At 42.9% G+C, this 27,128-nt stretch overlaps 1 protein-coding gene across 5 annotated transcripts in view; it reads left to right on the top strand.

Annotated features, from left to right (window-relative positions):
* Positions 1 to 27,128, top strand: part of IRAK3 (interleukin 1 receptor associated kinase 3) — a 109,257-nt gene that overhangs the window by 37,577 nt on the left and 44,552 nt on the right. For 2 of the 5 annotated variants that reach the window (XM_055396153.2, XM_055396152.2), the window contains exon 2: positions 25,717 to 25,899. In XM_055396153.2, coding sequence (XP_055252128.2) covers positions 25,860 to 25,899 — 40 coding nt within the window. In that variant the 5' untranslated portion in view covers positions 25,717 to 25,859. Of the gene's footprint in view, positions 1 to 7,598; positions 8,432 to 21,484; positions 21,617 to 25,716; positions 25,900 to 27,128 lie in introns of those variants that run through there. The other 3 variants (XM_055396151.2, XM_055396150.2, XM_088837045.1) reach the window with 3 other exon arrangements.

The following is a 27,128-nucleotide window of genomic DNA, read 5'->3' as shown; positions in this document are numbered from 1 at the left end:
GGTGTATTACGTTGATTGATTTGCGGATATTGAAGAATCCTTGAATTCCTGGGATAAAGTCCACTTGGTCATGATGTATGATCTTCTTAATGTGTTGTTGGATTCTGATTGCTAGAATTTTGTTAAAGATTTTTGCATCTATGTTCATCAGTGATATTGGCCTGTAGTTTTCTTTTTTTGTAGGATCTTTACCAGGTTTTGGGATTAGTGTGATGGTGGCCTCATAGAATGAGTTTGGAAGTTTCCCCTCCTCAGCAATTTTCTGGAAGAGTTTGAGTAGAATAGATGTTAGCTCTTCTCTAAATTTTTGGTAGAATTCAGCTGTGAAGCTGTCTGGACCTGGGCCTTTCTTTGCTGGAAGATTTCTGATTACAGCTTTTATTTCCATGCTTGTGATGGATCTGTTCAGATTTTCTGTTTCTTCCTGGTTCAGTTTTGGAAAGTTGTACTTTTCTAAGAATTTGTCCATTTCTTCCAAATTGTCCACTTTATTGCCATATAATTGCTGATAGTACTCTCTAATGATCCTTTGTATTATAGTATTCTCTAATGATCCTTTGTATTGATTAGTGTCTTTCTAAGAAGTGACACCCGGAGAAGGCAATGGCAAGCCACTCCAGTACTATTGCCTAGAAAATCCCATGGATGGAGGAGCCTGGTGGGCTGCAGTCCGTGGGGTCGCTAAGGGTCAGACACGACTGAGCGACTTCACTTTCCCTTTTCACTTTCCACTTTCACACATTGGAGAAGGAAATGGCAACCCACTCCAGTGTTCTTGCCTGGAGAATCCCAGGGACGGGGGAGCCTGGTGGGCTTCCGTCTATGGGGTCACACAGAGTCGGACACGACTGAAGTGACTTAGCAGCAGTAGCAGCAGCAAGAAGTGACACCAGAATGTCATCTCCCTCCCTTTTCCTGTTCCTCTCTTTCTCTGTGTGTATAAGCAAGAGCCCAGCAAAGGCTATCTATAAGCCAGGAGGAGCACTCTTACCAGAAACTGAACCCCTCGAACACCTTGGTCTTGAACTTGTAGCCTGTGTAGCTGTGAGAAAATAAAATTTCTGTTATCTAAATGACACAGTCTGTGGTACTAAATGCCAGCTCAAACAGACTTCATAAAGGATTCACTGAGGGGACAGTGAGGAAAAGGGAGCCAACTCCTACAGTGGGAAAAATAAATAAGATGTATGCTATAACTTGACAAGGAAATTTTGGAAATCTCAAATGAGCCTGGGGAGGGGGCGATTTTTTCAACAAATAGCCTCCAGGGTTCTCACACCCAGCAGCTGTTTTGCCATTTGCAAAGTGCAGGAGTTGGGTTAGGATCTCTAAGCCCTTTTCCAGTCTCTAATTGCAAACAATCTGAGCAGATATTTTACTGCAAGTGAAAAAATTTTGCCATGACCTCAGATATTTTTCCCGTTTGAGGTTCTTCTAAGGATAAATAAATGTTTCAGAAATAGAACATTAGCTAATATTGAAATTATCATGAAAATCCCTTGACTAAAAACTATTCAATTATAAAAATCAGACTTTTAGAAGTCAGTGGTGACTAGGCAAAAGTTACTACAGAAATATATTCTGGGATGAAAAATACTATGAAAATGATTTAAAAATAAAATAGTCAAATAGGATGAATCATAAAAGTGTTGGAAGAGGGACTTCCCTTCGTGGGTTCAGTGGCTAAGACACTGCACTTCCAATGCAGGTGGTCTGGCTTTGGTCCCTGGTCAGGAACTAGATCCCATATGCTGCAACTAAAGATTACTCATACCACAACTAAGACCCAGTGCAGCCAAATAAATAAACAAATAGATATATTTTTAAGTGCTGGAAGAATTTATTTTCTATAGTTGAGGGCCTTCTAATCACAGAAATAATACATGCCAACTGTAGTAAGTTTGGAAAATACAATGTAAGAGAATAAAATCCCCCAACTCCTATCAACCCTAAAAGGATAATTGTTAAAATTTTAGTGTATATCATGTATAAATTTAGTGTATATCATGTGAAACAATAGATTTTTAGAAAAATGTTTTGATACTTTTTGAAAAGGCTGAGTTACATGACAATGTAAGCCTAATGTTCTTTAAAAATACAGAGAGAGAGAGGAAAAGAAACCTGGGGAAATAACTATTGCATGTTATTTTCACAAGGTCATTTTGATGAAAGCCCAAGAAACCACTGAACTTCTGCTTTTTAAAACTATCAAGTTAATGTGCACTACAAACATTCCCACCCCATTATTGATCTTTACCCTATTCCTGAACCCTGGGGCACCTATGACCCTCTAGGATAAGGCTCAGGGATGGGATGAAGCTCAAACATGGGACAGATTAGTGATCTTTGTCTTAAAGTTCTGAAACCAGAAAATCCCCCATAACCCACAAGCCTGTGTGTCCTTTGAACATTCAGCCCTAGAGATACTGAGCAAATAGCTGTCGCCAAGGTAGCTGTCTCAGATGTATGAAGCGCTGCTATCTGCCTCACTTACTTTCTCTCTCACTTGTTTTCAGATTTCCGAGGCTCTGATGCCTGTGCTCACCTGAGGCTTCACCACTGATAACACCATGTGTCTGTGCCACTGTCACTCTGGCCTTCAGGGCTTCCCTTAGCATCTCTGTCTGTTCAACTTTGCAGTTCATTACTCTCTTACCTCCAGCTGCGATGGAAACACTTTCTTCTTCTAATGTCCAAAACTTGAGAGAGAGGATGGAGTTGGAGAGCATTCTACTCTCAGTTCTGAGAGTGAAGCAGTTCTGAGGTTTCACCACAGCCCTCTCTTCACTAGAAAGCATGTATGCTGGCGGTGGGTCTGGGTCTGCCTGGATGTCACATGCACGTCTAGGACTTCACGTTACTTCCTCCCCCACTGCCAGAATCATTCTCCACTAACATTCACTTTCTCTCAGGGGCTCAGTTGTCTCTCTCTGCAATCCAGTTTCACGCTCATCTCACATTCCACAGATATAGCTGCATATGTCCATTTGAGCTCCAGTTTTGCATAGAGGTTAGAGGTTTTACAAGCCTTCAGCAAAATCAGGGAGTATTACCAAATGTCTGTTCAGTGAATCAATTAGGATGCATTTAGCTGCAAATGACAAGGTCCCTGGTGTAAAAAGTGATCTAATAAGGGAATTTATGTCATATAAATCCATGAGCAGGACATTCTCCAGGCATAGAACAAATGAGCTGGTTAATAACCTCATTAAGGTCATTCTCTCACCAGACCATCCCTAGGACTGACGTCACTCTATCTCTGTGTGGTTGCAAAATGGTTCCAGAGATGGCCAGAGCTGCCACCTGTTCTTGTTTCAGATCGAGAGAGGTCGAGAGAGAGAAATCTGAATGAGATTTTGGTCCCCCAAGCCATAAGTTGTTGCCAGTTCCAGTCACATGCCAGCCTAAATCTGAGTACAAGGACCAAAGCAATTTTTAAATACGGAGGTCAGGGTAGACTGGAAGAATATGGGAAGAGAATAGCAAGTACAAAGGGCTCTAATGTGGGATTCTGCCTGCTGTGTTCAAAGACCAGCCAGGAATCAGTGTGGCTATGTAGAATGAACAAGGACACATGATCACAGGGTAACAGGGTAGAGGGGGAGTGGGAGAGAGAATGTAGCTCATAGGAAGAATCTGACTTTTCTTCTGACTGAAATTAGAAGCCATTGTTGGCTTCTGAACAGAGGAGAGACATAATCAGATTTGATTTAAAAGGATCAGGCTGGCTGCAGTGTTGAGGAAAGTCTGCAGGAAGCGACAGTGAAAACTACTTTTAGTTAGGAGACAACTACAGTGGTCTGGACAAGACATCATGATGACTCAAACCAGGGGGGCAGTTGTGAAAGTGGAAAAAATATAAATTCTGAATTGCGTCAGCACGATCTGCTGGTGGACTGAACATGGACTGTGAAGAAATAGAGGCACCAAGGATGACTCTATAATTTTTGGTTCAAACATCTGGAAGGATGGTATAATCTAGATGAGGAACAGTATCAAAAGGTAGGTTCAGGAGGCATGATCGAAGGTTCAGTTTTGGACCTGAGTCTGAAGTCCAAGAGAGAGGTCTAGGCTAAACAAGTACATTTGGCAGACCTGGGTAGAAAGTTGGTATTTAAAGCCTCCGAAGTGGCTGAACTCACCAAGGGAGTGGGTGTCAATACAGAGAACTATGGACTGAGCCCTGGGATGCTCTGACATTAAGAGTTAAGAGAACATGGAAGCAACCAAGATGTCCATCAACAGATGAATCAATAAAGAATTGGTACATATATATACAATGGATAAAGACGTTGTGGTACAAATATACAATGGATAGGGCTTCATTTGGAGAAGGAAATGGCAACCCACACCAGTGTTCTTGCCTGGAGAATCCCAGGGATGGGGGAGCCTGGTGGGCTGCCATCTATGGGGTCGCACAGAGTCGGACACGATTGAAGTGACTTAGCAGCAGCAGCAGCAGCAGGGCTTCCCTGGTAACTCAGCTGGTAAAGAATATGCCTGCAATGCAGGAGATCCTGTGTTTTTTTTTTTTAATTTTTATTTATTTATTTTTTTGAGATCCTGTTTTAATTCCTGGGTCAGGAAGATCCCCTGAAGAAGGGATAGGCTACCCATTCCAGTATTCTTGGGCTTCCCTGGTGGCTTAGAAGGTAAAGAATCCACCTGCAATGCAGGAGATCTGGGTTCGATTCCTGGGTTGGGAAGATCCTCTGAAGGAAGGCATGGCAACCCACTCCAGGACTCTTGCCTGGAGAATCCCCATGGACAGAGGAGCTTGGCAGGCTACAGTCCATGGGGTCACAAAGAGTTGGACACGACTGAGCAACTAAGCACAAGCACAGAGCTGATCCAGTAAACAGTGAGAAATTGCTGATTTTGTAGATCATGAGAACAGCTGTCTTTAATGTCTACAAATACGGGAGAGGAGATAGGATCTATTGCCCAACTGAAGGGATTAGATTTAGGAGCCTAGATAATTAATCCATGAAAAAGGTTGGGGAGAGGGGAGTGTATATTGCTACAGATGCTGGTAGGTAGGTAGGTATGTGCTAATGAGATTCTGTGGAAGTTTTCTCCTGATGCATCAGTGCTCTCAAGCTCATTAGTTGAGCATGAGGATGGGAGAGAAGGTGATGGGATTGAGAAGAGAGATGGCATAAACCGGTTGCCAAGGCGCTCATAAGAGTAAATGAAATAAAAGCACAGATGTGGTTGCCTGGCAGCATAAAGAACCCACATGAGGGCCAAGGTTTTGATTTTAAATTGTGTCCAACTAACAGGGTTTTTATTGTCCCTCCCCCTTCCAGCTACATTCAGCTGTATGCTGCTGCTGCTGCTAAGTCAATTCAGTCGTATCCGACTCTGTGAGACCCCATAGATGGCAGCCCACCAGGCTCCCCTGTCCCTGGGATTCTCCAGGCAAGAACACTGGAGTGGGTTGCCATTTCCTTCTCCAATGCAGGAAAGTGGAAAGTGAAAGTGAAGTTGCTCAGTCGTGTCCGACTCTTAGCGACCCCATGGACTGCAGCCTACCAGGCTCCTCCATCCTTGGGATTATTCCAGGCAAGAGAACTGAAGTGGGGTGCCATTGCCTTTTCCATCAGGGGTATGGGTAGAGCCCAAAATTGGAAAATTCGATTCAATCGGGATGCTAGATTTGCCAAGGGAGTTCAACAAAGTGACAGGGGAGCAAGAGTAGAGACAGCATGTGCAAGGGAGGGACTATAATAATTGAGTGTGAATTTTATGGATAAAGAGAAAGGTGAGAACGTCAAGAGGGTGGGGCCAGAGAAGAAGTGGCAAGATACTGGATCTGGTATTCTGGTGAGGGTAGGGATTGTTGGGGTCAGAGTACTACAGGATAGGAGATGTAATCAGAGAACAGCTTCTTGAAGTAGAATTTACAGACACAGTGCAGTTATTGATAATGACAAGTTCTAGGGGATGAATAAGTGGCTGAAATAGTGTGAAGGAGAAAATTACTGATGGAGAAGACATATCAAGGAACTGAGAGTCCAGGGTACTAGAGATTATCATCTATTCTACATATATTTTAAATCACCAAGGATTAAGAAAAAATTAGCATTGGAAAAAAACTACAGTAAGCAGGAGCTATCTAGTTGAAAAAGGAGGAGGAGAAATTGAGATGTGGGAGGGCAGTGGATGATAGCAACAGCGAAGAGTAGTAGTCATACAACCTGATGAAATAAAACTCAAAAGTCAAAGGCGGTTTTAAGGAATAGGGAAGAAGCATGGTCTGATCCTAACTGCCAATACTGAAAATAAAAGACATTTCACATAATCTGTATCTATTTCCCATAATCCCGCTTTCACGTACAATTCTTGATTCTCTGTAAATCAGACAGTAAATCTTGATTCTCTGCTCTGGCAAAGCAGGCCTTGCAGACTGCTTCACTGAGCCACAGCAAATTCCCGGCTCCTTGGCGTATTTGAATTTGGCTCTTCGGTTCCAGCAATTCAAGAACTACTAGATACTTGATCGCCTCTACTAGCCACTGTTAATGAGCTTATTCAGGTAGTCCCTTTGAGGAATATAGGGCTTCTCAAGTGTGTGCAGATTGACAGGAAAACTTTAGCCATTTGAACATTGAAAAAAGGGGTTCAGAAACCCTGGCCCAAACGATATATATATATTTTTTTTTTTTTTTTAACCAATTTTCAAGTATATTTTGTGGAATACTTTAGCTGAGAACGACTTTGCAATCGAGGCAGCTACCAAACTCTGATGCTGGGAAAGGTTGGGGGCGGGAGGAGAAGGGGACGACCGAGAGTGAGATGGCTGGATGGCATCACCGACTCTGTGGACATGAGTTTGAGTGAACTCCGGGAGTTGGTGATGGACAGGGAGGCCTGGCGTGCTGTGATTCATGGGGTCGCGGAGAGTCGGACACGACTGAGCGACTGAACTGAACTGAACTGAACCAAACGATGGTGCATTATCACTGCTGACCCCTAGAGGGCGTCATTCCCAAAGAGACCAAATCTGAAAGGTTGCCAACAGATGCTGATCTTTTTCAATGGCGGCTTCCGTGGAGGTTCAGTGGTAAAGAAATTCTTGGTCAGTGCAGGAGAAGCGGGTTGGGATGATCCCCTGAAGAAGGAAATGGCAACTCACTCCAGTATTCTTGCCTGGGAAATCCAATGGACAGAGGAGACTGGCTGGCTGCAGTACATGGGGTCGTAAAGAATCAGACACGACTTAGCGACTAAACAACAAATTTTTCAATGGCCATCATCCACTCTTCAGTCTTTCAGGCTGGGATTTTTCTCACCATGTTCCAATGTTCCATGTTCTTCTTCTTCTTCTTTTGGCAGTAGCATTCGTATCAAGTTCATGGGGTCGCAAAGAGAGGGACATGACTGAGCGACTAAGCACAGCATTCTTATCATGCCTGCGGTGGGATATTATAGCAAAAATGGTAGGAGACTTCAGAACAATATGCGATTTTACTTAAACTCCTTGTTGAAAGCTAGAGGAAAATTCTGCGAAGCATTTTGAGGAAGGAAAAAGTGGTCGAACAATATTTCATCAGGAAAATCCATGGACAAAAGACTGTAGTAAAACCAAATAGTTTGGAGAATGACAACTTCATGAAGAAGCGGGCCACAATTTTATCCCACTTCGTGCTCTCTTTTGTTTTTCTGTTGTCTGTATCCAGGTTCGTCTTTTCCAATAATCATTTCAGACATGCCCATTCATCTAACTTCGGTAAAAGTTTGGAGGAAAATGTGCCAAACGTTGAGAGTGGTTGGTTGTCCTCAGCTGAGTGGGGCTATGAGTGATTACTTTCCTCTTTCAATTTTTCTGGGTTTTTCCAAGTGTTTCCTCAAAGAAGAGGATCAAAAGGTATAACTTTGTAAAAAGTCAGTACTGATCCTCTCCCATCCATCCAGGCCAGATCGAGGGGACAGCGGACTCTCCATCAGTTCTGCGCTTCTGTCTTTCTCACCCCTCCCTCTTTTCTTGGCCTCGTCAGTCTCGTCTCAAAGCCGGAGGAACCGAAAGCCAACCAGCAAGGGAAACGCCGGGACCTGGTGAGCCAAGGCGCACCAGACCGGGCGGCCGCTGGGGCCTCTCCGGGGAGCCGAGCTGTGCGTCACGGGGGGCCCGCCCTCGGCGCGGCCCGGGCTCCGGGCGCGCGGCCTCCTTGGCCGTCGTCGTGCTAGCAGGATTTCCGCGGTTGTGTAACGGCACCGCGCGGCCGCGGAGAGCCCTGGGCCCCGCATCCCTCCGAGGCGCGGTCCCTGGTCCCCCGCAGCGCAGCCATGGCCTGGACGGCAGGGAGCGGTGGGACCCGCAGGGCGCTTTCGGCGCACACGCTCCTCTTCGACCTGCCGCCCGCGCTGCTGGGCGAGTTCTGCGCGGTCCTGGACAGCTGCGACGGCGCGCTCGGCTGGCGCGGCCTGGGTGAGTGCGGCGGGGAGGCGGGGCGGAGGCCTGCGCGCCGGGTCAGACTGCTGCTTGCGCAGCGGGCCGGCCCCGGGTGCTCCGGGACCGCGAGGCCTCCCAGGCTGTCTGTTGCGGACTTGCCCTTTCCTCATTCGCCCTGGGAGGGACGCAGATACTCCCGAGACCCACCCCAGAGCTCCCCCTTCGTCACAGAAACTTGGGGTGACATAAAAGGAGCGGAGCCCGTCGGGGAAACCAGCCACCCGCGTGAAACCATCTAATGTTTCGCCACGATTCCTGCCTTGCCTGCTTCGGAATATTTTAAAAAAGAAACGCCTGTGAAATGTCTCTTGTCATTGTAAAGTGACCCCCAGAGTATAATTTTCATGTGAAGATGTGTTTATACCTTTAAAATATTTATCAAGTGTTGTTTTCAGTGCACTCCCCTTAATTACATTTCAGGTGAAATGCCAGAGTAAAAATTATTTGTAATGAACGTGGCTTCCAGCGTTCTTAATTAAATATACCTTGCTTATTTACCCAGTCTGGTGGAATGAAGGTTTAGGTTAGAGAGTGAGTGGCTCTTGAATTTAGTAAGTTGCCTCCAAGACTCCATTTTATGCAGACTTTGGAAAGTTAAGCCATGGCCTATAAGTGTTGAGTGTGATCAACAGAAATAATTCAGACAAAAATCTGTAAATACCTGCGTTTATGGTTCGATTTGATATTGCATGATGTCACATTTAATGTTAGTTAAAAATAAACACAAATTTGTCAAAACAGTATAGCCTTAATTCTCTGAAATAGCTATTATTTTACCCAAAATAGCAGAAAACAGAAGGAAAAAAGTTTAATTTGTTGTTGGTGAATAATATGGTCACACTTTATGAAATGTGGCATTATTGAGTTTCTAGTTGTATAAAGATTTTCTAGGTATTATAAGCTCTATAATCTTATAGCCCTGCAGTAAAAAGTCAGAAAACTCTGATTTCTGGAGACCATGGACATTTCCAGTATGCATTTGAGAGTTAAGATCTCTCCCACACCATATCTTTTTGAAATGGATGAAGGCATGGCAGTTTTTGCATCCCTTGGATTCCCAGAGTTACCAAATTTGGAAGAGAAAAATGTCTTTAGTTCAGGCCATGGTTAAAGATTGTTAGGGCTGAACAGGTATCATAAATGAGGGAAGTGGGTTGGTGTAGACTAGGAAAATGGAAGAACATGTCTCATCTAAAAGGGGCAGTTAGTACTCAGCCCCAGGCCACTGCTCCTTTTCAGGAAGTTCAGCTCAATGTTGCTGAATCTTGTCTCTCCCACTCACCTCTCTCTTTCCCTCCTTCCCCATGAAATTCAGATATTCATTCACTATCTGGGTTGTCTCATAAACTCTTCCGGTATCCCTGTCAGGCAGGTGCTGTCATCATCAGTGTTTGAACAGCTGAGGAAACTGGTGCAAGTTGGTTAAGTAACTAGTCCAAGCCAACAAAGTAAAAAGTCCAAAGCCGGGAAGTGCAACGCAAGAATTTGAAGCAGAGTATACAGAAAGGATAAGGTGTATGGGGACTCTTTATAATCTCTTCTGAATTTTTCCGTAAATTTAAAACTGTTCTAAACAATAAAGCCTATTTGAAATTAAAAAGAAAAAAGACATGTAGACCTTGGGGTTTGATAACCTACAACTTCGCTCTGTGACTTCCTCAGGGTCACAAATATTACTGTGTTCTTTCAGCTGCACCTCACAGCCTCACTAAAGTACAGCTACTTCTGCCATGAAAGAACCATTCAGTGAGCCATTTCAAACACATAGCCCTATTTTCCTAGTAGTGGAAATAAATGAAGACCACCCAAATGAGAACAAGCAAAGGCTATTTATTCAAAGCAAGGGAGTCAGCCCCCATCGCTTGCATTTGACCGAGAGGCAGAGGCAAGCAGAGAAGTGGAAAAACTATAGCTCAAAAAGAGAAGGCTTCAGGAATGCCCCGAATGGAGGCTGTTGGCATGGGGAAGCTGCATAGAGGCCACTAGAATTGGGACATTATGTGTGATTAGGGTACATATTTGGCTTTCTCCAGTTGACTGTAAGTTGGAATCAGGGGCAAAAATTAGGAAAACTGCCAGTCATTAATGAAGCCCTGGCCATTTGGGGCCCATTGCTGTAAGGGTTATCGTTTGGTTTCCTGGACTAGTTGCTACCGATAGTAGTTCGACCTCCCAGACTGGTTACTCTAGATAGAACATTGGCTTCCTGGGCTAACTGATGCACGGTGTGGGTCAGCGTTCTGTTTTATAGGTAGCCTGACCATTGTTCCTTTGTAAATTAGTTCTCTCATAGGGGAAGACTGTAAACTGTTTACTCCTTCATAGTCTAGCTATAATTCATTGTGCACGGGGCTGTGCCCCTGACTGCCTGGACCATATTCTGAAATGAGACCAGGCATGGACCACCTACTTCATGGATTGTTGGCTCAGCAGAAAAGGAAGGCTGGATTGGTTCCTGGCAGTTGAGCGCAACTGCCTGTGTTAAATAGGCCAAATTTCCCCACTGGCACAGTGAAAGTGAGAAGGAAGGAAAGAGGTGCAGGGAGGGGAAACTTGACTTTAGAGGGCAGAGGGGAGAATGTTGGAGGACTGAATCAAGGAGATAGTTTTTTTCATATATATAATTTAATTATTTTTGGCTGTGCAGAGTCTTCCTTGCTGCACAGGCTTTTCTCTAGTTGCGGCAAGTGGGGGCTACTCTCCAGTTGTGGTGTGCTGGCTTCTTTTGTTGCAGATCACAGGCTTTAGGGGGCGTGGGCTTCAGTAGCTGCCACACGTGGCTCAGTAGTTGTGGCCCCCACACTCTTGAGCACAGGCTCAATACTTGTGGTCCATGAGCTTAGCTGCTCAGCGGTATGTGGGACTTCCTGGATAAGGGATTGAACCTATGTCTCCTGCATTGGCAGGCTGATTCTCTACCACCGAGCCTCCAGGGAAGCCCCAAGGAGACAGTTTCTTTTATGCTCAGAACAGCTGAAAGCCTGAGGATGCAGAGGGTCCAAAATTCCATATAGAAAACAACTGTAATAGTGATAGGCAAGAGAAGAGAAAAGCAAAAGGGAAGATTAACTGAACTAAGTGTTGATTCTCACTTGAACTGATCATGTTTGTTGATGATGGTGAATATCAAGCTGTGTTTACAAAGGCAGTTCCGACAAAGGCAGATCTTATGGTGGCGTATATGATATGATCAGTGTATACTGATAAGGTAGACTGGACGTTGACAAATGGGAATCACCTGCAAAGTCTTTTAAAGCTGCAGATGCCCAGGTTCCACCCCTGCATAGGTCCAGCTTCTTTCTGTTTTCTGCCAAGCCGCAGGGGTGAATCTGATGCACAGTCTGGTTTCGGAGTCATTTGCTTAGGCCAAATTCTCTTCTTTAATAGTATCTTAGTATAGCAGTTATTTTACTAAGTCTTTCACTACTCCACTTAATTCTTTCCATTTTTAAACACATCCTACACATTAATCTTTAAATCACTTTTACTTCATTGTTATTAAAATAGTGTAATCACAAGATAAGTTATTCTCTGGTTGATAATGATTTTATAGCTCTGTAATGAAAGTAGGAACCCAATTTAGAAAATGCAAAAAAAAAAAAAAGCCATTTATCTTATACTACCTCAAAGACATAATAACATATATGCAGAGCCTCTGGTGACAACTGATTTCATTACATTACATGGAACTAGTGTTTAAATTAAATTGTTTGGAGCAGCTTACTTTGTAAAACCTCTCAACACTTATGGTACAATGAGAGAAACCCTTCTTACAGATACTATGTAACAGGTTATATTCAACTTTCTTCCTCTCAAAAAAGGAAAGAAAATTCCCATAGAAATTATTATTAATCTGTTTAAAACAAATTAACTGTAAAATCACAGTAAATGTGCATTTGAATATTTAGTAAAGATTTAAAGCGATAATAATGATACTAATAGTTGCCACCATCAATTGAGTGCTCGTGCATGCATGAGTCATTCAGTCGTGTTGGACTCTTTGCGACACCGAGGACTATAGCCCGCCAGGCTCCTCTGTCCATGGGATTTTTCCAGGCAAGAATACTAGGAGCGGGTTGCCATTTCCTACTCTAGAGGCACTTCCTGCCTCAGAAATTCTTTTCCACTGAGCTACCTGGGAAGCCCCTATTGAGTGCTTACGATTTGCCAGAGACTCTGTGCTAAGCACTTTACCTGCTTATTTCATTATTTATCACAAAAGCTCTTAGGTATTCATATCTGAGAGGTATCACCCAGGTACTCGTCCTACTTCCATTTTATAGATAGGAAAACTGACGCAGAGAATTTAAGTAATTTACCTCAAATCAGGGATTTCCCAGGTGGCACTAGTGGTAAAGAACCCACCTGCCAATGCAAAAGATGTAAGAGACGTGAGTTCAATCCCTGGGTTCGGAAGATCCCCTGGAGAAGGAAACGGCAACCCACTCCAGTATTCTTGCCTGGAAAATCTTGTGGACAGAGGACCATGGTGGGCTATAGTCCATGCGATCGGCAAAGAGTCCGACATGAATGAAACAACTTAGCATGTACCTCAAATCATAGTCTAATAAGTTGCAGACTAGGATTCTAACCAGATGGTCAGATTCCAGAGTTTATGTTGTTGTTTTTATTTAATTTTAAATAGACTTTATTGCTTAGAGCAATTTTGAGTTTACAGAAAAATTTAGAAGATAGTACAAAGAGTCCCCATATACTCTGTCCTTCCCATATACTCTGCACCCAGTTTCCCCTGCTATTAGCCCCTTACATTAGTATGGTACATTTGTTCCACTATTGATACACTATTATTAAATTGCATTCATACTTTATTCACATTTCCTTCGTTTTTACCTAAAGTCTCTTCTGTTTTCTAGAATCCCACCCAGTATATCACATTTTCATTTGGTTATCATGTATCCTTAGGAGGCTTTTGGCAGTGATAATTTTTTAGACTTTTCTAGTTTTTGATTACCTTGACAGTTTTGAAGAGTACTAGTCACTACTGATCAGGACTGGTCTACTGTTTTGAAGAATGTCCCTCAACTAAGATTTGTCTGATATTGTTCTCATGACTAGACTGAGATTGTGGATTTTGGGGGAGGGCAGACCGCAAGAGGTAGAGTTCCATTTTTATGACATCATATCAGGGGAGCACACTGCTTTCCATGACTAATCACTGTGGATGTTAACCATGGCTGGAGTCGTGTCTGTCAGGTTTCTACACTGTGAAATCACCCTGCCCCACCCCTGTCCATGTTATGCTCTTTGGAAGGAAGTCACTGTGTGGCCCAACTTAAGAAGCTGAGAGTTCAGCTTCTCCTCCCGGAAAGTGGAGTAGAACCCATGTTCTTTGTCCATCATTTCTCACATCCTACAGTGTTCTGTCTAAATCAGACTTTTAAGTTGCCACCTCTTTCTCTGTTCCCCTTTATGGTAAAATTCCTCAGAAGGGCTCTTTATACTCCCATTTCTCCATCCTCCCTTAAACCTGCTCCAATCAGGCCTTCACCCCCCAACCCCACTGCTCCATTGACGTTCCCCTTGTCCACGGTCACTGTGGCTAAATCCAATGGTCAGTCCTCAGTCTTCATCTTACTTGACACATCTGATCACTCCTTGCTCCTGAAAGCTTTGCTTTACTTCTGGAACACTGCACTCTCTTCCTTCTCTTCTTACCTCGTATGCTCTGTTGTGATCTCAGAATACCACTGGGGTCAGTCCATGGGCCTCTTCTCTGCTGTTTATCTGTCCTACCCACTGTCTTTGTCAGTACCATCTATGTGCTGATAGCTCCCAGATCTCTCGCCCAGGTCTCTGTCTTGACCATCAGCACCATCCATCTATTTGCCTACTTGACAGTCTTCTCCACCATAACAGTCCAGAAGTGTTCCACTCCTCCAAAGTTTTTCCCCATCTCAATTAATGGCAACCCCATCCTTCATTTGTTCAGCCCAAAAGTTTAGTCTCCTGTGACTCCTTGCTTTCTCTCACAAACCACATCCTATCTCTCAGTAGATGCCATTGACTCTGCCTTCAGGATCTATCAAATAATCTGACCACTTCTTATTATCTCTGCCACCACAGCCATCCTGGGCCAAACCAGCATCAGATCTCACCTGGATAATTCAGCAGTTTCCTAATTGGACTCCTAGTCAGTCACCCTGCCTCACCTTGAGTTTCTTTATTTCTTTTAAAAAATCAATTAATTATTTACTTATTTTTGGCTGTGCTACCTTTTCTTTGCTGCACACAGGCTTTCTAGAGTTGTGGCAAGTGGGAGCTGCTCTTTGCTGTGGCGCACCGGCTTCTCATCATGGCGGCTTCTTTTGTTGCAGAGCACATGTTCTAGATGCCTGGGCTTCAGTCATTGCAGCTTGCAAGCTCAGTAGTTGCAGCTCATGGACTGTAGAACATAGGCTTCAATAGTTGTGGCCTGTGGGCTTAGCCACTCCGAGGTATGTGGAATCTTTCCAGATCACAGATCGAACCCAAGTCCCCTGCATTGGCAGGTGGATTCTTATCCACTGTGCCACCAGGGAAGCCCCTGGAGTTTCTTTTCAACACGGCAGCCAGTAAGGCTGTTAAACGTCAACTGTCTTATGTGTGTGTGTGCGCGCTAAGTCACTTCAGTCATGACTGACTTTTTATGACTGTATGGACTGTGTGGCCCACCAGGCTCCTCTGTCCATGGAATTCTCCAGGCAAGAATACTGGAGTGGGTTGCCATGCCCTCCTCCAGGGGATCTTCCTGATTCAGGGATCAAACCCTCATATCTGTGGCTCCTGCATTGCAGGTGGATTCTTTATCGCTGAGCCACCAAGGAAGCCCAGAGTGTCTTATACCATTATCCTATTAAGAACCCTCCAGTAGCTTCCCATCTCAAGTGTATGCATGCTAAATTGCTTTAGTGGTGTCCAACTCTGTGCGACCCTATGGACTGTAGCCTGCTAGGGTCTCCTGTCCATGGGATTTTCCAGGCAAGAATACCGGAGTGGGTTGCCATCTCCTCTTCCAGGAGATCTTCCCAACCCAGGGACTGAATCCACATCTCGAATGTCCCCTCCATTGGCAGGCAAGTTCTTTACCACTAGTGCCACCTGGGAAGTCCCATCTCACAGTAAACACCAAAACCCTACATTGCTTTTCTCACTTCCTTCTTAATTGCTCAACTCCAAATTAATTGGCCTCCATGGACATTCAAGGAATTTTTTTCCTATAGGTAGCCTTTAGTCTTTCTTATTCACATCCTTCATGGATTTTGATGAACTATTATGTGCCCTGCCTATGCTTTTAAAATTCATACATGCTCCCTTGTGCTCCTTTACTGCTCTATTTTTCTCTTTATCAGTTGTCATTCCTTGTATACTTTATATATATGCATATACATACATATATTTCTTTGTTTATTGTCCATCTAGGAATAAGCCTTATGAGGGCAGGGATTTTTTGTTTGCTTTGTTTCCTGCTTACTACTCGAGCAGCTAATATTGTGCCTGGTATAGAGAAGACATTTCAGTAAATACCTGTTGATTGAATGAATTAATGAATGTCTGTTAAACATCCAAGACCTTGTTGGGCAGAATCTTAAACAAAGCATTATACTAGATACAATGTCATGGTCCCTGCTTGTAAGGATTTTCCAGTTTAACATAGACAAGAGACCAATATAGATCTATGAGTTTTAATGAGAAGGAAGTATAGGAAAATCGTACTGATCATTACCTGAGTGTGAAGGGACATAGCTTCTGAGTTCCGGACAGAAACACTGCCGTTGAAGGTGAAATGTTCTTCAATTATCTCCCTGAAGTCATTAATATTAGATCCTTCCCTGGGTCAGGGATTGAGAGATCAGGACAGGTGGAAGGATCCCTCATGCATAGGCCTTCCCATTTATGAAATATGAGTCCTACTCAGGTAGGGAATAAAAAGTACACATAAGCTTAAGTATGGCCAAGTATTGTTTCTTGTAAAATGTATGAGTTAGTGGGTGTTAATGGTATGGTCTGGTAAGGGGAGTCGAGCTCACTTAATGCTTTTGAGTTTTGTTTTGCTTTTGGGGGAAATTAAAAATATCATTTCAATCTTAAAGGTTTTTTTTTTTTCTTTTGCCTAATTTGTTTGTGTGCTAGTGGGAAAAAATAAAAAAGACATCTTTTTCTTTTCCCATTTTGTTATCTCAAAACAAACTTTGCAAGAATGTAGATAATTTCCTAGGGGTTTTGGCATGTGGTTATATGCAAATACAAAGATTCCAAATAGGGTATGTTGCGTTATTCTAGAAAACCCCTTCAGAGACATATTTGCATGTGGAGAGTGATTTCTGCAGCTGAATTTCCCAGTGGTTAGCACTCCTGGGTAGTTCTGCCCTCTCAAAACAGAGCCCCGACGACCTTTGAGCACTGAATAATTATTAAGCTATCAGTATCTTCAGAATTAATTTCTTTCTGGACTTCTCAGGTGCTTTTTTCGCTTATATTATGCCAAGATGACTTTCAACCAAAAAAAAAAAAAAATGCCTTCCAAAAAATGATCTAAAGCAGTGTTTAACTCGAGCATATTTTTCCGAATGCATCTTTTCATTTAGAATGCTTTTCACTTTCACAACACTATGGTCATTGAGAAAGTCACTCTTTGTCTGCTGCTGCTGCTAAGTCGCTTCAGTCGTGTCCGACTCTGTGCGACCCCACAGATGGCAGCCCACCAGGCTCCCCCGTCCCTGGGATTGTTTAAATAAATAAATCTCTATGTTCTGGAACAAGTAAGAAAGGACTAGAGAAGACTTTGCATATTGAAGAACATAACAGGAATCAGGAGTTTGTATTCTTGAGTACATGTATATGTATGTCTGAGTCCCTTCGCTTTTTACCTGAAACTATTACAACATCGTTAATTGGCTATGAAAAAGTGTAGTTGTTCAGTTGTGTCCGACTCTTTGAGACCCCATGGACTGTAGCCTGACAGGCTCCTCTGTCCATGGAATCTTAAGCCAAGAATACCAGAGTGGGTTGCCTTTCCCTTCTCCAGGTAATCTTTCCAACCCACAGATCAAACTTAGGTGGCCTGCATTGCAGGCAGATTCTCAGATTCACCTGAGCCACCAGGGAGTCAGTCCCCTATACAAAATAAAAAGGTTTTAAAAAAATAAATTAATTTTAAAAAAGAATTTGCATTCCTGTCACATCAAATTCATGTTATTTTGCAGAATTTGATTTAAATGAATTATGCATTTTATGGATGCTAATAATATTCTTTTAGCAGTGTTTCTATTCCCAATGTGTCATCACTGGAGAAAAGCTATTAAGGTTATGCCATGAATCACCAGTTACAGAAAGAGAATACATTTCATTTCTAGTCCTGGAAGCAACCCATGCTTTCAGGATCCATTTTCACTGAGCTGGGTCAGTTTCAACACTGTCAACTATTTACTGTTAGAAAAACACCTTTAGCTTTCCTTAGACTTAAATGCAAACTCAGAAACCTTTGCCTCAGGTCAGTGTTAGGGAACTGTAAGAACCTCAGCGCATTTGGCATCTGTTCATTCATCCTCCAGCTAAATCTCAGCTCGAGGGAATCATGGCCTCTTGCACTTTTAAAAAGGAAATTCAGAAATTAACAGAAAGAAAAATGGGTAACGATGCAAATGATAACCCTGTATACGAGACAGCAAAAGAGACACAGATGTATAGAACAGTCTTTGGGACTCTATGGGAGAGGGTGAGGGTGGGATGATTTGGGAGAATGGCATTGAAACACGTATGTTGTCATATGTGAAACGAATCACTAGTTCAGGGTCGATGCATGTTATAGGATGCTCGGGGCTGGCATGCGGGGATGACCCAGAGGGAGGATAAAGGGAGGAGGGAGGAGGGAGGGGGGTTCAGGAGGGGGAACTTATGTAAACCCGGGGCAAATTCATATCAATGTATGGCAAAACCAACCAATATAATATTGTAAAATAATTTGCCTCCAATAAAAAATAAATTAACTACATAAAAAAAAATAAAAAAGAAAAAAGAAAAATGGGTAATAGAATTATATGGGAAAGCTGACATGCCCTGGAACTTGAAAAGTTAACTCCAGATTTCCTTAATAGTTATAAACTGTTGATTTCCTACTGTGAGAATTGTGAGCTATAAAAAGTTTATGCCTTTTTATGTGCAAATACTGTCTATGAGACTACTGCTGCTGTTGCCACCAGATGGGTCTTCTGAAAACTAAAGCTTTCATCTCTGCATCCCCTCCTCAGGAATCTTAGATTTGCCCCATTTACTTTCAGGATAAAGTTTTAAGTTACACTGACATTCAGGGCCTCTGTCTGTCATTCAGCAAATATGCACTGGACGTGGACTGTGTGCTAATAAGCACATTCCTACGAAGGTAACATGGACTTCGTGGAGCTTACTCACCCTGTCTTTAATATGAACCCTTTCCTGCAAGCATACTGGTCTCCTCTTGGCCCCTCATGTCCTTTTCTTCATTTCTGGAGCAGTTCTCCATCTGAGAGCCCTAATCCCCCAACTGCTGCAAAGTGAGCTGATGCCCCATGACCTCCTGCTTCTTCCCTGGCTGTGGCAACCCACACGGGCATCTTCTTTCTTCACCCCTGAGAAGTTAGGTGTGGGGCTTATCTCACACAGTTGAAGTGGAAAGAGAACTGTTTCATTAAGGAAAAATAAAGTCCTGCTGTATGGTATATAAATATTGTTAATTTGTATGGTACCTTAGAGGCTTCCCTGGTGGCTCAGTTAGTAAGGAGACTGCCTACAATGCAGCAGACCTGGGCTCAATCCCTGGGTCAGGAAGATCCCCTGGAAAAGAAAATGGCAACCCACTCCAGTATTCTTGCCTGGAGAATCCCATGGACAGAGGAGCCTGGTGGGCTACAGTCCATGGGGGTCATAAGAGTCAGACAATGACTTAGAGACTAAACTGCACTTGGTGCATTATGCCTGATTCCTATGAATGTTAGCCGGTTGATTTACTATTAGACAAAGTGGAAATCTAAACTTTTCTTTTTCTGAAACTTGATATTTAGCATTCCCTTTTTGGAATGTTAATTTGGAGACTGGGAAGTGTTTTAAAGACTGAAAGTGTTTTAAAGTCCGTGCTTTTATAAGGCAAGCCAGGGACTTCCCTGGTGGTCCAGAGGCTAAGTTTCTGTGCTCCCAAAGCAGAGGACCTGGGTTCAACCCCTGGCCCGGGAACTAGATCCCCTGTGCCACAACTAAGAGTTTGCATCCCGCATGCAACGAAGACTGAAGATCTTGCTACAGTTAAGATTCAGTTCAGTTACGTGTAGCCAAATGAATAAATAAAAATAATTTAAAAAAATCAGCAGGCCAGTGAAGGGCAACCAAATGTGGTGTCTGTTTTTGGGAGGGACTGTTTGTTGAAGGACATTAACTGATGAGAAATTTGAGATTGCTCAATGAGACTGTGACTTGTCTGGAGTTGAACTGTAGGTTGGTGACAGATTCGTCACTAAACCCACATGGTCCTACATATATTCACTGGGCCACAATGATGTCTGGACTGGTGACTTTTCTCATTAGGTGAGAGGATAGTACATGGGGCTCAGAGGTCATTCTTTTGTCTTGTTTTCAAATTGGAACTTGAGTGAATTTTTTTTTTCTCTCCAGGGTAGTATACTCTATCCAGTTATTCCTTAAGAATTGACGTCTCTTTAGAAATACTTAAAGTTTTCATCTTGACTCAGGCTCTGGAAACCAGTCCTTGAGGGAGCCCACGATGCCCCATCTTTAGTTAGGGACCTGTCTTCATGCTCCACACACATGAGCTATGTGCAGTTACTGCATTGCTGACAGTCAGTAGATGCTCATCAGATGTTTGAATGACACTGATTTGTGGTATTACTTCTAGGAACTTTTAGAAAGAATTGAAGTGTTCATGTGATGAGTGAGTTGTGAGATGTGAGAGTTGAATCATAAAGAAGGCTGAGCACCAAAAAATCAATGCTTTCTAATTGTGTATTGAAGAAGACTGTTGAGAGTCCCTTGGACAGTGAGGAGATCAAATCAGTCAGTCCTACAGGAAATCAAATCAGTCAGTCCTATAGGAGATCAAATCAGTCAGTCCTATAGGAAATCAACCTGAATATTCACTGGAAAGACTGATGCTGAAGCTGAAGCTCCAATACTTTGGCCACCTGCTGTGAAGAACTGACTCACTAGAAAAGACCCTGATGCTGGGAAGGATTGAGGGCAAGAGAAGGGGGCTACAGAGGATGAGATGGTTGGATGGCATCACCGACTTGATGGACATGAGTTTGAGCAAGCCCCAGGAGACAGTGAAACACAGGGATGCCTAGTATGCTGCAGTCCATGGGGTTACAAAGAGTCAGACATGACTTAGTGACTGAACCACAAATGTTCATAAAATTGTATCTCAAATAGACAGATGACATCATCTAAAAATACGTTAAAATAGAGTTAGCATGTCTTGCCAAATATTTTGCTTTGAAGGTAGCTTTCTCTTTTTTTTAGTGATACTTTGTCTCCAACATATATTGGCATTTGGATAGTCCTTGCTTCTTCATGAGACATCATCTGTTCAAAGAGATATGAAAGGAAGATGTTCTTACCAGAACCTAAAATATGGAAGAAGGGCAAAGACGTTCTAACTAAATGAATGATGTTAGATATTTTGTAGTAACTCTTCCTCTCCCACCCCACCACTTAAGCCTAAGCATGCATGCATGCGTTTAGATTGAATGTTTCAACTTTATCTTCCCTTGTTTGATTGTACACTTCCTTTCACTCATGTCAGGTGTAAGATGTGACCAAAATAAAACATTCAAGATAAGAACTTTGTATGTGTGAGTTGGGTTAGTCTAAATTATACTGCAGTTTTAAAACAAACAAAAAGCACAGCACCTAAATCTCAGTGGTTAACCTAAGAGAAGCTTCCTGTTTGCTTGTGGGAAGAGCATTGAGAGTCCCGGACAGCCAGGCTCCGTTGTGGTGGTGCAGCATCTCAGGGCACTCCTTTCTTACATGTGCTTCTACCGTTGCTGCAGCAGGGATGGGAGCCTGCTGAATTGCACCCTGGCTCTTCAGCGTTTCTGGCTGGAAGGGACACATAGGCATAACCACCAACGTAGAGAAGGAAGATCTTATCCTCTGATGAGATTGAAGCTGGAGGTACTGGTGGGCACTGGGACTATCTACCAAATCTGTTTTGTTTTCTCAGAAAGAGGGAGAGTAGTGGTAGCATTTAGGGCTTCGCATGTGGCACTAGTGGTAACAAACCCGCCTGCCAATGCAGGAGGCATAAGAGATGTGGGTTCAATCTCTGGGTCGCGAGGATCCCCTGGAGGAGGGTGTGGCAACCCACTCCAGTATTCTTGCCTGACAATCTCATGGGCAGAAGAGCCTGGTGGGCTGCAGTCCATGGGGTCACAAGGAGTCAGATACAACTGAAGTGACCTAGCACAGCACAGTGGTATCATATTGTGATCTCTTTCAACTTTCAGGATTTACTTGTAATCTCAGCAGAAACATAAAACTGAAGGAAATTAATAGTCCCGCAGACCTGCGTCAGACTGAAAACATGGGGGGAGGGATGCCATAGTAAACAGAAGATGTTTACCTTTCTGATGTCTTGATTCACATACTGTAACTGGTGTTCAGTCAGTTAGTTCAGTTCAGTCGCTCAGTCGTGTCTGACTCTTTGCGACCCCAGAGTTCCTTAAGGAATTTTTAAAACCTGTGGAGTCTGAAGCAGACTGAACAAAAAGTCACCTCAGGCTTATTGCTCTGCTCAGAGCTGAGAGCCTGTTCACCTTTTAAAAGGACATCAGCCTTTGGAGAACATCTTTGGTGGATAAGTGATTCCTTCATTGAGGTTGCCTCTGTTACTACTGGAGGGCAGCTTCCAAATTTGTGTGTGTCAGAGGGAGAGAGGTCTGATTCCCACAGCCACTTATGGTGAGGTGTTGGGGTTCCCCATGACCACTTTCAGGTGGCAGTTGGATTTTGATCTGTAGACCCGTATCTGACTTCCCGGAGTTTTAAGACTCTCTGGAGGATAAAGGTGTGAAGGGTTGCTGCCATTACCAACACTGGCCCTAAAACACATTGTTCATTTCAGTACTCAAGATGGTTGGACTAACCTGCAAGTACCGTCCCAGGGATGAGAAAGCTTCCTTTCCATCTGTCATTTGCTTGATTTCCCCACTCCTTTGCCTTAAGATACACTTTAAAATTTGGAATTTATGTGGAAAGCTTGTATAATTTTTTACCCAAAGAATCCTATTATCTCACAGTGCCATAAAAAGTCATACTAAATCAACTATACTCCAATAAAACTTTTTTAAAAAAAGTCATATACTTTCATTTCAGATATTTATAGGGGACCCTAAAAAAGTCATAGAGACTGTTTTAGAGTAATTAAAAGCCTATTATCCAGCGAAACATAGTTCCCTGACCCTACTCAGACCCTACCCAGATAATAACTTTTAATTGTTCAAACATGTTCAGCAAGACAATCTAGAATAAAAATTTAAAACAGCGTTTCATAAAAGTTTCAACAAATGAACCTAACTAGTAATATATTATCAGTGACTACACTGAAGAAAATGAGAAAGAAAAGAACTAACCTAAGTAACCTTGGAAAACAAGCTCTTCCCAGAATACTCAGGCTGAGGACAAAACCAAGTGTACACAAATGCTGTAACTTGGTTAGCTAATCTGTTCCTCACAGGGATTTGGGTTAGCCATTCTGAAAGTGCTGTATGTACATAGTAGAAGGGAACAAACAGGTAAATATATTGTCAATAATGAGAGCAGTTTCTCACTGTGTGAGAATGAAACTGTACATGAGACGAGACGAAAATGTGCCATATGGTGTTGACTTGGATCAAAGGCATCAGTAGAAAATCATGGCTTTTCATGTGTGTACCGATAGAAAAATACAGATGTATGGGTGATAGAGCATAAATGTAGGTGTTTCCCAGCTCTGTCTGCTAGGAGGACCTCAATTCAGTTTAGTTCGGTCCCTCAGTCGTGTCCGACTCTTTGCAACCCCATGAACCACAGCACACTAGGCCTCCCTGTCCATCACCAACTCCTGGAATCCACCCAAACCCATGTCCATTGAGTCGATGATGCCATCCAACCATCTTATCCTCTGTCGTCCCCTTCTCCTCCTGCCCTCAATCTTTTCCAGCATAAGGGTCTTTTCCAATGAGTCAGCTCTTCGTATCAGGTGGCCAAAGTATTGCAGTTTCAGCTTTAGCATCAGTCCTTCCAATGAACACCCAGGATTGATCTCCTTTAGAATGGACTGGTTGGATCTCCTTGCAGTCCAAGGGACTCTCAAGAGTCTTCTCCAACACCACAGTTCAAAAGCATCAATTCTTCGGCGCTCAGCTTTCTTCACAGTCCAACTCTCACATCCATACATGACCACTGGAAAAACCATAGCCCTGACTAGACGGACCTTTGTTGAAAAAGTAATGTCTCTGCTTTTTAATATGCTGTCTAGGTTGGTCCTAACTTTCCTAGCAACAGGGAATACCTCTAGCATCTAGTTCTTGCTTTCTAAACACCATTATCCAAGAAAAGAAACCAGGACTCTTGGGAAAAGTAATTATATTGAAGACTGGGGGAGAGAAAATGCAGAATGAACCTGGAGCAACTTGTATAGCCAGAAAATAAGGAACTGTTCCCAAAATGACAGGGCTTGTCAGAAGAATGCAGAAGCCAAACTGAATGGACAAAGCTGGAGCAATTTTAGCAGCAAAATAAATAATGATAGTATTGGATTTTAACTTGTAGAATAAAGTAAATATTCATGAGTCCACACTGATAAAGATAAATTAATTACCTAAATAAATGGGGAAGAAGAGACAACACTTTCTTATGGAATTACCAGTTAATGAACATAGATGGAAAAGCATGAAATAGAAGACCATTAAGCAAATACTGCAGTAATGATTAGGAGAAGGCAATGGCACCCCACTCCAGTACTCTTGCCTGGAAAATCCCATGGATGGAGGAGCCTGGTAGGCTTCAGTCCATGGGGTCGCGAAGAGTCAGACACCACTGAGCTACTTCACTTTCCCTTTTCACTTTCATGCACTGGAGAAGGAAGTGGCAACCCACTCCAGTGTTCTTGCCTGAAGAATCCCAGGGATGGCGGAGCCTGGTGGGCTGCCATCTATATGGGGTCGCACAGAGTCGGACACGACTGAAGCAACTTAGCAGCAGCAGCAGTAATGATTATGATTAATAACAACCACTGATAGTTGCAAATATTTGTAGGCAAAATCTGAGAAGCAAGATATTTCCATAGTCTCCAGCATCTCCCCCAACACAGTTATTAGTTTCAGTTCAGTTCAGTTCAGTCGCTCAGTCGTGTCCGACTCTTTGTGACCCCATGAACCACAGCACGCCAGGCCTCCCTGTCCATGACCAACTCCCGGAGTTCACTCAAACTCATGTCTCGAGTCGGTGATGCCATCCAGCCATCTCATCCTCTGTCGTCCCCATCTCCTCCCACCCCTAATCCTTCCTAGCATCAGACTCTTTTCCAGTGAGTCAACTCGTCGCATGAGTTTAAAATAATTAATAATAATTTTACAGTGGAGAAACCTGCAGACACTACCTTAACCAGGGGATCAAGATTAATATCACCAGTAAAAGACATGGGCATCACGAACCTCTTGATACTATGCACAGAGACTGATACAAGCATTTCACTGTCTGAAAAACAAGAAAAGATTGAGGAACATCAGATTAGTGGAAATTAAGGAGAAATAACGAGTAATTGAGATGTGAGAAACTGAATAGGATCATAGAACAGAAAAAAGACATCAGTAAAAAAATGGGTGAAATTAGAATGAGGTTTGCAGCTTAGGCTTCCCTTGTGGCTCAGCTGGTGAAGAATCTGCTGCAATGTGGGAGACCTGGGTTCGATCCCTGGGTTGGGAAGATCCCCTGGAGAAGGGAAAGGTTACCCACTCCAGTATTCTGGCCTGGAGAATTCCATGGACTGTATAGGCCACGGGGTTGCAAAGAGTTGAACATGATCGAGTGACTTCAGTTTCACTTGCGGCTTAGTAACCACTGGTTCTGATCATTGTACTGTGGTTATGTAAGATCTTAACATTAGGGGAAGTTCGAGGAGTGCATGCTAAAATTAGTTCAAAACAAAAATGTAAATAAAAGGTAATAAAACATACCAGGGACTCCAATAAAAGTAAACTATTCTTTGGTTCTTCCTATTACAATTTCCACAGCGGAGCGGCTTTCAAGCAGCTGGCTGGATGTTCGTCACATTGAAAAATATGTAGACCAAGGTAAAAGTGGAACAAGAGAATTGCTTTGGTCCTGGGCTCAGAAAAACAAGACCATCGGTGACCTTTTACAGATCCTCCAAGAGATGGGGCATCATCGAGCTATCCACTTAATTGAAAATTATGGTAAGCATTGATTCAAATGATATGGCTCTTGGTTCATTTTATATAAATTGTAACTTGTAAATATTGTATTTTATCCAGGACATTGACTGGTCAGGTTGTATGTCAGTGATTCCTTACCTACGGCTTTTACCTGAAGGGGAGTTTGCAGCTTCATATTTTTGTGACACTTTCTTCTCTTATTGCCTAACTTATAAAACAAATTCCTTTTCCACCACTTTATAGTTGTTTTTCAAAATTTATTTACAAGTTATACTTCTTAAAATGTTCATTCTTACTTAGTTAAGAGAATCAGCTCTCTTTCCAGGACTCTGAAACTGAGTCATAAACATGATCAGAACCACAATATGAGTAAAATGAAAATAATGCTATAATTTATTTTACCCTATAATAACAAGTTAAAAATAATTGAATTTCCCCTGTGTATTTTAGGGCTTTCTTGGTGGCTCCGCGATAAGGAATTCTCCTGCCAATGCAGGAGATATGGGTTTGATCCCTGGGTCGGGAAGGTTCCCTGGAGGAGGAAATGGCAACCCACTCTAGTACTCTTGCCTGGAGAATCCCGTGGGCAGAGGAGCCTGGTGGGCTACAGTCCATGGGTCGCAAAGAGTTGGACATGACTTAGCGACTAAACAACAGCAACCATCTGTGTATTTTGGTGCAAATGATAACCTCCAGAATAACCCTGGAATTTCTCTGTTATCTTCACTGCTGAGTTTATGCCACGGCTTCTAACTTTGCTTTACCTGTTTACATCTATTTCACCATGTCCTGCTTCTTCCCTCTCTTTGTCTTCTGGTTCTGATGCTGTATCATTCCTTACATTTAGAGTTACCTGGGAAGTAAAGCGTGTGAAGTTTTCCCCGTACAGTCTTTGTCAGTAAAATAATCTCCTAATGGCCCTTGTTCTGTTTATTCCACTTTGGATTCATTGACATCGACAAGAATGATCTTGAGTGATCTTGAGTCTTAGGTTGTGGATGCGGGACTCTTAGGTGGGAAACTCCTTTAAATCAGCAGCCTTACTCTTTGAATCTTTCATCCAGGCATATTTGTAGTTCTGTGTATTTGCACACATGCTGTTTGATAATATATTTAGTCCAGGCAAGCCATTATCTCATCATTTAAAGAAACTTTACACACATGAGAAAAAATCCTGAGAGATTTGTACCAGAAAACTGTAGCTTCAGACTGACTTTTATTTTGTAGGGTTTTCACATGTACTAGGTATT

This window comes from Moschus berezovskii, chromosome 6, assembly GCF_049115385.1.
Source record: "Moschus berezovskii isolate FMDL1 chromosome 6, NW_MosBer_1.0, whole genome shotgun sequence".
NCBI lineage: Eukaryota > Metazoa > Chordata > Mammalia > Artiodactyla > Moschidae > Moschus > Moschus berezovskii.
Note: the sequence above shows the minus strand (reverse complement) of the source record. Positions and strands in the feature narration are given on the sequence as shown.